This window comes from Taudactylus pleione, unplaced genomic scaffold (genome assembly GCF_031769625.1).
Source record: "Taudactylus pleione unplaced genomic scaffold, aTauple2 ptg000040l, whole genome shotgun sequence".
In the NCBI taxonomy this organism is placed as follows: domain Eukaryota; kingdom Metazoa; phylum Chordata; class Amphibia; order Anura; family Myobatrachidae; genus Taudactylus; species Taudactylus pleione.
The window spans coordinates 5,283,834-5,300,132 of record NW_028284442.1 but is presented as its reverse complement, the minus strand read 5'-3'; the positions used below and the strand labels follow the sequence as shown (position 1 = coordinate 5,300,132).

The 16,299-nt window shown below is 40.2% G+C and overlaps 1 protein-coding gene across 1 annotated transcript in view; it reads right to left on the bottom strand.

Annotated features, from left to right (window-relative positions):
* The window catches only part of NUAK1 (NUAK family kinase 1), an 80,934-nt gene that overhangs the window by 12,387 nt on the left and 52,248 nt on the right, over nt 1–16,299 (bottom strand). Inside the window, exons 3-4 of the mRNA XM_088454367.1 lie at nt 6,387–6,538; nt 4,021–4,086 (exon numbers count right to left, since the gene is read on the bottom strand). Of these exons, the coding sequence (XP_088310493.1) occupies nt 4,021–4,086; nt 6,387–6,538 (218 nt within the window). The remainder of the gene's footprint in view (nt 1–4,020; nt 4,087–6,386; nt 6,539–16,299) is intronic.

Genomic DNA, 16,299 nt, shown 5'->3' with positions numbered 1-16,299 from the left:
GTGCGTATTGCAAATCCAGGGCAAAAGTCATGCCAATGGGAAAGTGTCAATGAGGTTTCATAAGTAAAGACCGCTGGCTGTAACTTAAAATGACTAGTGTTATCACCAATTATATGTGCATAGACTGTAGTAATCTAGAGAATGCTGTCTGCTCAGTCATCAATATATTCCTAGAATAGTCCTGATTTGAGAGTGCTGTCTCTCTGTCCTGCAATCGGGCTGTTCGTCCTGATATGTAGGGGGATTGGTAGGTATGCACTCCTGCCAGCCATGATTCCCCATCCCAATTACAAACCCATAAATGTTTGGAGGTAAATTGTTATAAATTAGAATGGTCTGAACAAATATGGTTGTTGACAAGACCAAATGATCTGCTGTTGATTGCATTTTTTGCATTGCACTTCAAATTAATTGAAACATTGGTAAGTTGAGCTATCTTGCTAAACACACACCAACTGTCACCCCTCTTTCAAAGACACAAAGATCTTGTAACACACCAGTGTGTAGACTCTTCCTTTCAATATGCTTGATATCGCTCACCCACCCAGGTGTCTCCAGTGTTATATTGATAACTCTACAGAAAATATAATGAGGGGTATTCAATATGAAACGTAAACTTTGCTGTCGAAGTTTACGTTTCATATCAGAGTTTTTACCTGCGTTAAAGTATCGGGCGCGCGCCCGCTTATCCCCGTATTCAATATAAAATTAACGAAAACGGGAGACTCCGAAGTTGGATTTGCGTAAAGTTACGAATTTTTCCTTAAAAAAATTGTAGGACCCCCCCTAAAGTTGTAAAAACATGGGGGATCACTATGGGTACCCCCGTTTTAGCCTGTAACTGAAAGTCGGGGATTTAAATAGCCGCAGCAGGTGTTTTTTCCCGACACTGAAGAAGTGATGCAGAAGAGCACTTAGGTTATTTTTTTCGTTTTTTTAAGTGGTCCCATCAAATTTGGGGTACATGAAAATGGGTACTAGCATATTTTTAAGTCCCTAAAGTAAGTTTTTAAAAATTCTGCAATTGTGCACCTGCCGCTATAAATCTATTCTAGAAAACACCTGCCGCATACTTGCAGAATAGCCCTGAACCTATTTTCCTATTTTTAAACAATGTTTTGCCTTTTTTTTTTTCACCCCAATTTTTTTATTAATTTTTTGGGGTGTCCCTATTTTTTTTTTTAACTTTTTTTGACACAGTTCTTTTTTAAATGTCATTCCCAGGGGTGCAGGCTATTTTTTTTAAGCCTGCACCCCTAAACCCCGATTCTGCACTTTTTTTCGACACCTATTCAATGGTGAAAAGTTATCCCCGTTTTTTATCAAAGACTTTTCGAACCTGTGATAAGTCTTTGAAATTGAATACGGTGTAAAAGTCAAACCTGCGATAATGACGTCAAAAGTGCGATATTAACGCAAAAACGATGTTTTCGCTCCCATATTGAATACCCCTGAATGTCTTCTATATGATATTCTATGTAAATAAGTACAAGTGGCAATCAAAACTTCATAATTGTTCAAGACAGATGTAATCAAAAGAATAGTAAACATGTTACAAGAGATTATTAGGCTCTGTGCTCTGTATACATCCTATCTGTCTTCATGTCAATGTTTTCATGGACTAATGCTGCATACATAAATGTGCTTGGCATGTATCATACGTGATCATCGTCTGTTGCCATAGAATTCTATGGAGAAGTTAACCAGTGCCAAGAGATTAAAAAAATGAGCAAGGAGTAACAAGGGGACTAATTAAAGCAAGATAAATGCTCCTACCAAATCTTCTGTGAACATACTCTTATACCATGATTTAATCTATTTTTTGGATAGATTCTTTGAAATGAGCGGTACACACTTTAATTTTGCACCCATTTGGTTGCAGTGTAAAAGTGTGGGACTCCAGGATAAACGTAAGGTGAATGCTCAGTAACAAGAGGTTAACACATTGTATTGTATCACAACCAGCTGGAGGTCACTAAATAGTCCTAAACAAATAAAACGCTCTCTAGTGATAAGCAAACTGTTTAAAGTAATGGGACTCAATTGACATTTTTCAAGAGCCACTAGAAGGTACCAAGTCACTGGAATTACTGTAAAACTGCAAAAATAAACTACAGATTAGGTTTATAAAATGAAGCATAGATTTTTACTATTAGTAATACTCTCTAGTGAAATTACTTCAACTGTCTCCCATTGCCCCCATATATTTCTCTCATTGCACCCTTGTATCTCTCTTTGTCAACTCCATAGCTAATATTGCATTTCAAAGCACCCCTTAATAACTATCCATACTGCTCCCCTCCACTCTAGTTTCCATATGACCGGCTGTTCTGCTGTTCGCACTGCTCCTATGCTGCTCAGACAGGAAGCTAGGAAATGTTCCTCTCTAAGCATAGTATTCTGCCTGACGTCTCCTCGCTCTGAGGAGACTGTTCTACAATCAGATCAGCCCAGGCATTAAACTGCAAGAGGCCAGAGGAGAGGCACTGGATGAAAACCTGCACTGCAACATGCTAACATGTAACATGCTAACAATACTTTTACTGATGCTTCATTTACACTATGCTAATAACTTTTAACAAATCCTTAATTTCATCTTCCTAATGTTCTGGTAGCAGCTTCTTGTTCTACGCTGACTGTATACTCCCCCCTCACCCACACAGACACACAGGCACACTTGCACACATGTATTTCCTCACACAAAGGGCTAGAGAATGAACTATATATTTGTTTATGTACTTTGTAAGGCGCTGCGGAACACTTGTGGCGCCATATAAATAAATAATAATAATAATAATAATATCAGGACCTGCTGTATACTTAGGACATCCTAACTATCATTAGAAATATTTGTTTCTCCATTTTGATTCTTGCGGCTATCTGCAGGTTTTGGTGGTAAAAGGAGATTGTGACTTTTTTAGCAACGTAAGGGAACCGTATTATACAAACTTGTACATAGTGAGGACTTAATGGTGAAAACGACTTTTCTCTCGCTAACATACAGATACATCTACTCTCAATACACCACACAGCGCGACTTACCTGGCGTGAGTGAGCAAGGTCCCGCGCAACTATTCTAGCGTTGGGCATCTTTTTCTTTGCCGAAAATGCGTCTAATGGTGCATACACACAGTCCAACTTTGCAGGACGATATGAAGGGTAAAGATATCGTTTATCATTATATCGCTCATATCGTTGACTTTTCTGCATTGAACGACCAACGATGCGCGTGGCCGTATGGACGATCACAATATCTGAGGTCGACCATACCTGCAGGGCAACTTGATCTGTTTCATCATTTAAATACTGTCAGATATCGTTAATCATCCATGAAATCGTTCATGATCGTTGATTAAATCGTTCAACTATATCGTTCATTTTTAAAGTAGAAAAAATCGTTCAACGATATCAATGATCGAGCAAGTTGGACCATGTGTATGCACCATAAGTCGCAATGCAATGTGACTAAGATGCACCAGCAGACTGTGCTGATTAAATTGATATGCAACACTTGTATATCTGTGTGCACCTGAGTCTGTATATGAAGCACAAAGGAACTTGAAATGAAAGAAGCTGCGGCTGCTACATTGTAGCATTTCGTATACAGATTCAGACTCAGTCGCACACACATATACAAGTGTCACATATCATATTAATCAGCACAGTCTGCTGGTGCGTCCTAGTCGCATCACATTGCAACATAGGCGCATTTTGTGGCAAACAAAGACGCAAAAAAGATGCCCGGTGCTAGCAGAGTATCATGGTACCTGGCTTGTTAAGAGGGGCTTTTTGGCGCGACTGTAAGGACACATCTGTAAATTCACACTCAAAATACTAGCCCTGGCCCATATGCGAGGTCCTAAAATAAATATGATGCTGGAGGAACAGGGTTGTAACTAGGGCTGTGTGAGACGGCCAACCACCCAAGGTGCAATTCTGACAAAAGCACAATATTAGAGAATTGACACTTTATAACATGTACATAATTCAGTCAATATGAAGCAGTAATTTCAACATTACCTTAATGTTACCATTTTCATCCAGAAGAATGTTTTCCAGCTTTAGATCTCTATGCACAACGCCATTCTAATACAAGAAATAAAATATGTAAAATAAACAAAGACTAGGTAAAACCTAGGGCAGTGAATTTGCATAGACTGGGCATCATTCCTGTAGTGTGCCATTACCAACCTGAAGTCTAGCAACAGGATATCTATTAGTCACTTGCTATCTGGTAAAGACGAGAATGACTGGAATTCTTCCTCCTACAAAGTGTATAGTAAAAGCAGATTCTTCTTGTACCTCATTTTATCTCCCTTCTCTCTGTAGTGAACAGAACGTGGCTGCTTATTGCCAAGATCTGGAAGTGTTAGTCTGATTCCATATGCAACATGCAATAAACATTTCAGAAAGCTATGCTTTGATTATGGAGAAAAAATGTGTTATTGCTGTGTGCAAAGTTTATCAAAGCTTTAACATTTTCAATTGGCACATAAGAATATTAGCCCTGCAAGTAGTGTCCTACAGTGTTTAGTCTGGGAGCAAGACAGCAGGAAGGATCTGCTATAAAAAGAATAGTGGAAATATAGTCTTGTAAACAGAAGTGAAACAAACACAATTGCATCACTATTCAGTGGAAAAGTAATATTAAAAATAAGATAACACCAATGCTGTATTAGGTGACTGCAAGTGTGGTCTAGCTAGAGAATTTACAAGAACATGCACGTACACATTACTATATACATGAATGCCTTCCTCACATTATTTCAACTCTATTGACTTTATCATTTTATTTGTTACCTATCATGTAATGCTCACATCTTACTCATGAGACCACCTCTGTCCAGACTTCAAGTCATACTTGTCTAGTCTCCAGAATGTCCGGTAGACATCAGGTATCTGCCCTGGACACCCAGGAGAATAGATCAGCCTCCCAGATCCAGCCCACTTCATTGCAGGCTTGAAGATACTAGTGGGTCATTTAAATAGCACCTTCTAGAAGATAATAGCTAGAACCTGATCAGTTGCTATGGGCAACATCTCCACTTCTGAAAACTCTCACTTTAGTAAATTTACCCCTATTTGTGGTTTAACACATCATCATGGCCATTCCCGCTGCTGAACAATACAGCAAATTTTGGGGTTGTGTTGTACAGTGGGGAGATGGGCTGCGATGACACAATTCACAGTGCCATGGTCCTACACCTCCTGCAATGACATCACCATAATTTTCAACTTATAAAACTTGGAAAGTATGCCCCAGGATACATTGCAATAAAAGTTGTAATGCAGTGGTGGGTTTCATACCCCTTCCGGTGACTGCAGGCTTGGGCAATGCATTGTAAGATGATACAAAAAGACCCATGATTACAAGCACCTGAACAATCCATGTAAGTGAATCAATCAGAGGGCCTATAGGCTTGGTTTTATAACTGAAGCAAGTATAGAGATTTGTCTATACCCAGAATGTGCAGGTTTTTAGAAGTGGAGTTGTTACCCATAGCAACCAATCAGATTTTACTTATCATTTATCTAGCACCTTCTAGAAGAGAATAGCTAGAATCTGATTGGTTGCTATGGGCAACATCTCCACTTCTAAAAACCTGCACCTTAGTAAATATACCCCCAGTCTTTGGTTCTGTGGGATGCCTCTTGACAAGTAAATGTGTTCTCTGATCAGAAGGCTTTTTGTATATTGTATAAAAGCTACCCATGTATATATCGTAAAGTCTCCTTTTTCAATAATATGGTAGAAAATATACAGTGTGCTACAAGGAGAGCCTAGCCATGTACACATTTTCTATACTAACATCATAACACATTTTTTCAGTGGAATGAAAAATTTTTCTGCTTAAGTAGTTATCTTAATTCTTTATGGCTGCAAAATACTAAAACTTTTTTTTTTTTAACTCCAATATATTCCTGAAAGGTCAGCGAGATCTGAAAGACTCCTTATCTGTGCAAATATTTGCTCAGTGAAACCATCCATGAATTTTGTGTGTGTGTGATATTTTAAATGTTTGCACTGACTGGTGGGACACTAAAAATACACTTGGCCTACTTATCTGCAGCAGCTCCTGTCTTGTTTAATTTACATTAGGAAAGAGGAGAAGCTATATTATTCAATACATTTCAATGTTACGGGGCCTGCGGTGAAGAACAGAGCGGTACTTCACTGACCACCTTGGCAGAGAAGGTTTAAACCAGAGTGAAAATAATACATTGCACATGCTGAGCAATATGATATATGCAATATAGCAGCATAACCTCATGCACGAGGATTTAAGTTTAAATCACCATTTACGGCAGTGCAGATTCCCATCCAAAACCACCATCTGTGCATTTACAGAATAAACCGAGCGTTGCACAACATGTGCTCTCTTTACCTTATGACAGTAGTGTACAGCTGAGACAATCTGACGAAAGAAGTGTCGTGTTTCCCTTTCACTCAGTCTTCTCCTCTCACTGATGTAATCGTACAGTTCACCTTTGCTGGCATATTCCATTATGATCACAATCTTATCTTTATTTTCAAACACTGGAAAAGAGATAGAGCAAAGAATGATGTCACCATACAAGTCCCAGCACAATGCAGTGTATGAACATGCAGAGATTAAAAAGATTCATGTTATTTAAACATAAATATATCAACAAAAGTAACTTTTTTCATTAAGCAGAAGTTTTGTTACAGTTGCTTTTTATCCTACTACAAAGAAAATGTCACAGGGCAATGTGTTTCTCATAATCAGCATTATCAATGTATTCTAACAGCACGTGCCAACAGATAAACCAGAGGCGCTCTAAAATCTCCAGTGCCCGGCATAAAACAGCAAATCTCTACTGCAGTAAAATATCAAAATTAATTTCTTTGTGGATATGAAGATGTCTAGTACAGATTGCAACTTTAATCAAACTCAATAAAAGTTCTTGATCATATCTACATATCATAGGTTGTAAGAGAAAATATTGAGGGTTTAATTATATTTGTAAAAGCCCATATGACGGATATATATCCTAGAGGCATGTGGGGAGAGGGATCTTTCAAACCGGAGAAAAGCATTTATATATAATATAACCGCCCTCAGAATGACTGCATAGTATTATGATATGGAGTGGGGAAAGGCAATGATATATATTGGAGAATATTTGTACTGCAGCAAGTGTTGATGTCACAGTGTGACATCTGTAATAGTCTCTCTGGGTTATAGGACCTCATAAATTTTGGCTCTAAAACCCTGTCTATTCTTCTTATACTGAGACACTCTGCCTTTATGGTCACAGTTCACTATTACTTTTCTCCTTGTACCTTACTTACATTACTGCAGTAATGAGACACAATTCAGTGTATTCTAATTAGAGAAGAGCGGTTCGGTTCTGCCGAAAATCAAACACACCCGAACTGTTGAGTTCTGAGTTGAACCCAGTCCCAAACAGGTCTTCATGCCAAGTTCAGAACTCGGATCTAGAAAAACGGTGTGTTCTGGATTGCATTTAAGTCCCTCCATCATTTCAGGTGCTGAGAGGTGGTAAAAACTGACTGGAAATTACTGGAAATTAAAGTTATTGATGTTAATAATACTATAGGGAAAAACAGGTCCAAGTTACATGATTTTAGCTGTTTTTATAAATTTTTAAAGAAATCCAAAACCAAAACTGAACCAAAACACTTGAGGGTGGTTTTGCCAAAACCAAAACACAGGGGTCCGTGCACATCTCTAATGCTTTGCTAATATATATAAGGCCACAATGCAAGATTGCTAGTTTTCCAAAATTCTATTTATGTTGATAACGTCTTCTTTTGGTGATGATCATTTTCTTTCTTGTGGAAAAAAAAACAGTTACAGAAATTTACTAGGTGCAGGTGGAGGAAGTAGTGTGATGTAAACAGGTCTAGACAGTGTACAGAAAATGTTACAAGTCCATGTAACTATTTCTAGCCTCAGTGCAAAATATCACACTTACATGTGTTTAGTTGTTATTGTGTCTAAGGATTTGAAAATTAGTTTAGAAAGAAATGTTCAGCTTCAAATTAAGCAGTTTAAGCCTCCTGCCACCCACTAGTACTTAAGTGGGTTCTCTCCCACAGGACGTCTGCCATTTGCTTAACACAGTGAGTCCCTGGTACATGCTGGTACTTCTGTTGGCATGCCTTCCTAATCATTCCAGAACTCTGTAGAATGGAGCCAAAACTAAAGATGTTCATTGAGACTAGCTGGCAGTAGTCCCTGTACATATGTGTACCAAGACCGTACTTTGTTCAGCAAATTGGTTGGGCTACCAGGGTTGAGTCACTGACTAATAAAAAGGGGAAAGTTGGGATTAAAACAATTTCGCCAAAATTGGAAAATACATTTAAAATATATTTCACATGGGCCAATGAGCTAGCGTCACCTTTCTGATTCATTTATATATGAGTTAAAAATGATACCAACATGTATGGGATAAACATGTGGCATCTTGTATATAAATTGGGCAATGAACAACTGCAATTAACACCAAATGTTATCCTAAATATACAACTGACCTTTATTAAATATAAAAACATACAACAAGCAAAAGACAGTTAAAAAGAACAAAAAAAGGTAAATTGTCCCGCAATATTATCTAGAAGGACATGGGAAGTGCAATGTAATCAATCATATGAGTGGAAAACACATTCTCTATGGTGACCAAATATTCCCGAAGTCTGGGATCCTACAACCACTATTAGCACTAAAGCCACAAAGTAACTGTGTTGACTATATAAACCATAATCAGAAACAAATACACGCAAAACAAAGTGTTAGTATAATGTCCAGAGCTTAACAAGTCCTCCTAATGTTGGCAGGGTAACTGTAATTCAATGCTTATCAGTACTCCAGGTTGTTTTTGTTTGATATGTGAAAGCAAATCTATATAGGCAGAAAAAAAGGGAGTTAGTTTAGTCCAAAGAGAAGTCTGGTTAGATCAAAACCAAGGTTTTTATATATCAGACATGTGTATAAACTAAAAGCAACAAGACTTCAATATATAGCATACAAGTAGTAGCAAGCACTGTGTGTAAGAATGGATAAGCCTCAAATATTCAAGTTTATGCAAGTTTAACAAAACTGTATGCAAATATTACAGAATTCAGTTTTACTGCCTTTTATTGTTAGTTACGTATAATATATGTTGTAGACCAGGGGTGTCAAACTCATGGCCATCCAGCTGCATCCCAGCATGCCCTGCAACAGTTTTAGCATGCCCTAATAAAAAAATTGGCAGTGCATGCTGGGAAGTGAAGTTCCACTGCAGCTGGACGGCTGCAAGTTTGACACCACTGCTGTAGACGGATTCAGTATGATTGACTGCCGGCCACAATCATACTGAATCCGTCTACAACAGTGTTCAAATCCCAAACAGCGGCATCCCAACACCAGTGAAAATCCCGATCGTCCCAAGTTAAGTATGCTAACCTAATTCCCCCCCCTAACCCTCCTTTAGGGGTGCCTAACCCTAACCTCCCCCCCAAGTGCCTAACCCTAATCCCCCCTCTAAGTGCCGAAACCTAACCTCCTCTTCCCTGCCACCTACACCTAAGTCCCCCGGGGATGCCTAACCCTAAGTCTCCCCCGGAAACCCTAAACGTAACTCTCCCCCCCCGCGGCTGTCCATGCCCGGCTTACCTTCGGTCGGTAAGCCGGGTGTCGGGCTCCCGGCGTAGGTAAAATGTAAAGGGGATTATATACTTGCAGAAAACCTCATCAGTAAAACAAATAGTAAAACAAGGGATTTCATGTAAGCATGCATTTTCTCCAGAATATACACATACTGTAATGCTACTCTTTCATAAGGAATCAGCAAACCTGGAATTGCTTAGAATCCTCAGCTGGAAAAATTTGAAATTTCCACTTATCATCTCTCCCCGTCTCCCCATTATTTGTCTTAGACTGCATGCCAAAATCGGCTTCATGCTCCCACCCTTGAGCCACCAGCCAAGAAGATCTGATAAAGAAAAAAGGAAGCTGAAGCATGCATGTGCCCTGCTCTGAAGGCCCGACTTGTCCTCTCCTGTCAGTGATTCCCATCTGTGTAATCCTCATTAAAAAAAAAGAGGCTTCTGAAACTAGAAGAAACTGCCTTGGGACGGATTACTTGATCCATAACGTTCTCCAAAAAATGAGCTCATGATATTTTTTTTTTCTTTATGGATAATGAGTTTTCCAGGTTAAGTTCTTCTGATTTTGTTTGTTATTGGTGTTGTGCCAGCAAGGAGCATGGTTTTCCTCAGTAAGAAGGTGGTCACTGAATAATGTATTCCATAATATACTGTAGGAAATTGCAACACTATACTTAGTACATTATTACAGGGTCAAGATATATTTCCTACATAATATTAATTGCAGCGTCAAGACTAGCAATTGTAAAATTATGGTCGGAAGAAATATTAGCCAGTTATCTTTCATAAATTTACAATCTACAGTCAATGGTAAAATGTGTATAGAAAAAAAAAGAAACCACACAATATGATTTCCTGTTTCAAATGTACCTATGTCCAAATGGAAACTTTACTTTTGTAATACAATGCTTATGTATTTTTCTCATGCATTAAATTACAGGAACACACATGAACTGACAGAGTTCATCATTTGCTTTAATTGAAGTATCTTCATGTTTTTGAAGAAAAAAAAATCTTAGAAGCTATGTTGTATCTGCATATTTGTAACCTGTCAGTACCTGGTACGTATGTTAGGGAGGAATCTGCTTTACAAGAGGAGAACATGGAATAACTCCATATCAGCCAATAGACTCACCATCATGTCTACAGTGAGAGGGAAGCAAATTAACTGCTTATCACCAATGAGATTATGGGGGACATTTTTCATATCTTCTAAAGAGAACAAGTGGGGTAATACCCACAGCAGCCAATCAACCAATCAAGTTCTAGCTATTTTTTTTATAGAATGTACCGATACATGATAGCTATAATCTGATTGGTAATACCCCCACTTGGTCTCGCTTTGCTAAATCAGGTCAGCAATGCAGCACAGTTGAAAGATTTATTGGTGCATCAGCAAGTGTGCAAGGGTGACCCTACGACCGCCCGTACTCTGGCTGCAGGGACCATCAACACTGACATCTCAACTGGGCAGGCAAATTTAAATGCCTGCCCAGTTATGATGTCAGCCCAGATATATTGAGTGGCCGATTAGTAAGTGTGTATAGTTTACAAATCGGCAGCTCGGGTATACTGACCGTTCCGTCGTCTCAGTGTGTGCCCAGAATTACTGCCAAACAGGGTTGGCTTTTACTTTTTTCTATAACAACCTATTATTTTTTTTGCTTGTCAGGGTAAGGCTGGGTTATTATTTTCCGGTGACATCAAGATAAATGCTACTGTGGCCAAATAAAATTTCTCAATTTGACTTATTCAACCTAAAAATTCACCTATAGACTGTAAGCTTACAAGCAGCATCCTCTTACCTCTTTGTCAGTCTGTTATTAACCAGTCTTATTTTATTACTGTTCTATTACAGTTTTGTTCCTAAGTGTAGTTGCAGCTCCTTCATAATCATAATATAATAGGGGTGCCAAGAGTGGGTGCAGGTATAAAATGCCAGAGCCCAGTCCCCTCTAGAGTGTTGGGTCTGCCAGGGAAGAGTAAGCATACCCTCAAAAAGTACAGGCCACATGCACAAAGGGGAATCAGTATGTAATGCCGGCTGTCGGGATGCCTCATGTCAAAATACCAACAGCGGCATCCTGATGGTTGGTATCCCGACAGGGGTCGGGTAAGTATACTAACCCTCCCCCCTTCTCTCCCTAACCCTCCCTTCTTGTAGCCTAACCCTCCCCACCCCGCAACATAACCCTAACCTTCCTCTTCGTACCTAAACCTAAGTCTCCCCCCTTTGTGCCTAACCCTACCCACCCCAGTGGTGCCTAACCCTAAACCCTCCCCCCTTGGGATGCCTAACCTTAACCTCCCCCCACCAAAATCTAACACTAACCCCGCTATGGTACCTAAACCTAACCCTCCCCCCTGTGGCTAACAGCTAAGATGCCACGGACTTACCTGGTTCGGGCTGGCGTCTGTCTGTGTTCTGGCGTTGGGATTAAGATAGGCATCAGTATTTTGATGCCTATCTTAAGTCCCGTGTCGGACTTCCAGCATCGGAATTCAAATTGGCGGCATGCCATCCGCCGGTCTGATAACTACATCCCCTGCCTATAGATGACATTGTGGAAGAAGGCAATACATCCTGAAACTGCAAAGTTTGCAGAATGAGATTGTACAGGTAATACTGCTGGGAGCCACTATTAGCACTGTGCATTGTGCAGACAACTAAGAGAGCAGTTGTAGTGAGGAACCATGTTATGTTATTATGCAGAACATTGCATACTACCCACCACTCATTGCCTAGGCACTTTTGAGAATGTCACACATAATAAATGGCCATAATATAGACTACAACTCCCTCAACCCACCTTTCCAACATATGTATACGGTGTATTGTTAAATAATTATAATAATTAAATAGGTAGACAGACAAACTTGAGATAAAGTGACACATTTTGTATTATGTTGGCAGAAGAGCTCTTTGAATGGTCGTATAAAAAAAAGGTTTGTTTATTTTGCTACATCTTGGAAAATATGTAGCTAAAGTTATTGTTGGCTTGCTGCATTCAGCCAGATAAGGTTACAGAAAAATGCCTTCTGTATCTGACAATAGAATACCTCATTCAGTGCTTATTCTTTGGTTTGCTTGTGACTGTTGGGGAAAAAATCCAGTTTGTTGGTTTAAAGGGACAGCCCAGTTCTTGCAATGGATCAGCGGGAATTCTCCTTATGCTTTCTCTCTCAATCTGAGTAATCTACCTAAATTAGTTCCAGTGTGTTGACATTCCTTCCATCTGGTGTCTTTCCACGCAATGGTATTTTTATTACTATTCTAGCAACCGCAGACAGAAGTACCTTTCCACAGCTACAAAGTGTTTCTTTATTAAGAGGTCGCCAATCAAAAAATGCAGGTCAGCATGTGTTTAATTTTAGGTATACTGAGCTATAATATCCGCACAGCTAATAAAACCATTTAATGCTCAATTATTTTGTTAAAGTAACAACCAATAAATTGTTCTTAAAGCTATCATTTTCTAATGAGCAGAGCATTTGCAAAACCATACAGCATATCAATTGTACAACAATTTGGGTTCTATATGAGCTTTCAATTCAGTTAGAAAAATAAGGTTGATGTGGACAGAAACACAGAGGAGACATCTATGTTGTGGGCAGAACCACTATTAATGAGACTGCAGTCTATGAATTTAGTAGGAACCGATAGCACAGTGTCTGTAATCATCAAATCATCAATTGCCTAGAGTCAGGAGGTAATGATGTACCTGCATTTACCAACTGCCCCATGCCAGTACTAGCACAGCGAATATATCTCTAAACATGTATCCACACCAAAAGCTAAAACTGGTATTCTGGGTTTAATATCAAGAGTCGACATTCAGAATGTCTATATGGACTTTACGTCGATAACCAATATGTCGACATTCAGAAATGTCAGCATGGTTAAAATGTTGACATGTTCATTATGTCGACCTTTAACTTGTTGACTCCAGAATGTAGACTTCTTTTTGCATATTTTACCCTAACCCTAAAAATAAACAAAACACTGTAGGTCTACATTATGGTATTGACATGTTACATTTTAACCATGCAACATTATTGAATGTCGATATATTGGTTGTCGACCTATAGTCCATGTCAACATTCGTAACCCGCCGACATTCTGGTGTCGTCATTTTGACCGGATCCAGTTATTCCACTACTTTAAACATTGTGTTTTTTCACCTATTAGATTGTAAGATCGTTTGGGTAAGGTCATCCTTGCTTGTCATTGTATGCCTTTGCCAGAGTTGCCCAAAGTCTGAGAGACCAGTTGGTCTGATGTAAATCTCCGGCACTACGGAAATGCAACAACACATGCTGGAGTTGCTGGTGGATCTTTATGCTCTCTAATGCCTGCTCCCTGACACTATAAAGCTGGAGAGAACCTACCAGAAGTTAGTGCTGTTGGCTTGTCAAGACTACCCGCTTCTGTCTGCTCCCACTGCTCATTTTTATATATCGACCTGGTTTGTCTGAACTTTCCACTTCTGCCTGTTTCCAATATTGCTCAATGGTGTACTGAGCTGGCCTGTTTGAATACCTGCTTCTGACTGCTTCCAGTGTGTCTCATCTGTGTACCGAATCCAACTAAGCATCCTGACTACGTTATTGTGTTTTGCACTTGAACTATATACTACAGCATAAAGACTTGGCTCAAATTCCTACTTCGGGCCTTTACTGCTAACTCAGGGCCTGATTCAGGGGTGCACGCAAACCCTGATGCAGCTGCGATTCCATATGCAGAGCTTGTGTGAAGATATGCAAATGTAACAGACACAGGATCTTGTACTGAGACGCCAACTAGTGACGTCTCATATCTGTCTGGTGCATACAAAGATGCACCATCGGTCACACCATCGATCTTCTGAGCAACCCTATGGTCACTCAGAATGGTGTCACAAGTAAGCCGCCAGGGCCTTTACCAGTGCGTACAAATTTGCATTCGCAAGCTGAGACACGTCCCCAAAACAGTCCTGACACGCCTGCATTAGCCTTGACACCCCCAGTGACTTCCCACAAATGTTCACTGACTGTCAATCACACTGCATCCAAGGCCCTCATTCAGAGCCACTCGCTAGCGGCAGTACGCTCGTTCCGAGCGATGTTCGCACATCTGCGCATGCGTACGGTTTTTAGTACGCATGCGCGAACCAGTCAGTGCGGCCGAAAATCGTTGGTACGCAATATAGCGAGGGCCTGCTATTTTGAGTGACAGAATGAGGCGTATGTGGGTGGTAACAGGGGAAGGTGCTTGAAAACGGGGAGTGGAGATCCGAACGCAGGCGTGCTTAAAGGTCAAAACGGGCGTTTTAAGGGAGTGCATAATTAATACAGCAGCGTCATTGACCACGTCACTTGGTTTTTTTTAACTCAGAACTGCTCGCAAAATAGTGGTTGAAAACACCAACCACAAGAATAGCGAGCAGTTCATACGCTGTACGATGTACTCGATTAATCTAATAAATAGCGGACATGACGTATGGTGCGTGCGGCCAGGGGGCGTTTTTATCAAAAAAACGAGCGTATGTTTTGCTCGCTCGTTCAGACTTAGAGGTGGGAACAGACTGCAATTTGCGAACGGATCATTTGAATAGCCACCCCTTGTTTTTGAACGAACGACCACAAATAGCGAACGGCTCTGAATCAGGCCCCAAGTTCTCTGTGTGACGGCTATCGGTAATCTAATTTTGTGCATGCACAGTGTGACTCATACACATGCGCAGTATAAAAAAGTGCTCAGATCCACAAATATCGGCTTTGCGTACACCTCTGAATCAGGCCCACAGTCTCAATTTTAGTGCCTAGTCTAAATAAGGGATTCACATTCCTTATGCTGAAACCTGAGTTGCTCAATGCTTGTTACCATATGGTTCCCTGCCAATGGAACCCCAGAACGCACCGCAAGAATACCAGTAAGGCAGTGCCTCAATAATGTCACTGGCTCCAGTAAATAGGTCATCTGCAGCCCAATTCAGCCCACAGAATAGATACCTCCACTGTGTTACCTTAGTCCATAACTTAGGGCCAAATGTAATAGGTAGTCTGTTTTAGTAACAGTACAAACTCGCACTTTCTAAAAGTGCGAGTTTGTACTGAAACTCGCAAATTCAATAGCCTGCGAACTTTTCAGCTCGAGGCTACTGCATTTGCGAGTTTAGGACTATGTAAACTGACACCTTTTAATGCGAGTAGCATTAAAAGGTGCGAGTTTTAGAGAAGCCATCACAGATCAGTGAGATCCGTGATGGCTTCTGTCTGTGTGTAAAAAAAAAAAAAAATGTGCACCCCCTCCCCAAAAGCATAACCAGCCCCGGGCTTTATAAAGCCTGTTCTGGTTCTAAAAATACAGGGGCCAAAATGCGTAGGGGGCCCCTGTATATTAAGAACCAGCACAGGGCTTTGTTGAGCTGGTCCAGGTTCTGGAAAATAAAGGGACAAAACGAGTAGGGGTCCCCTGAAAATTCCAGAAACAGCACCAAACTTTTTCTAGCGGGGGGATAATGCCTCAGCCAGGGAAAACCTTTCACCGGTTTCCCCGGCCAAAGCATTACCCCTGACCGCTAGTCAGTCCAGGCCGGGGATGTATGTTTTATTAAAATTATACTTTCACGGTGTATGTTTGTTTATTTACGTATTTCTTTAGTTGTGGAACTACAAGT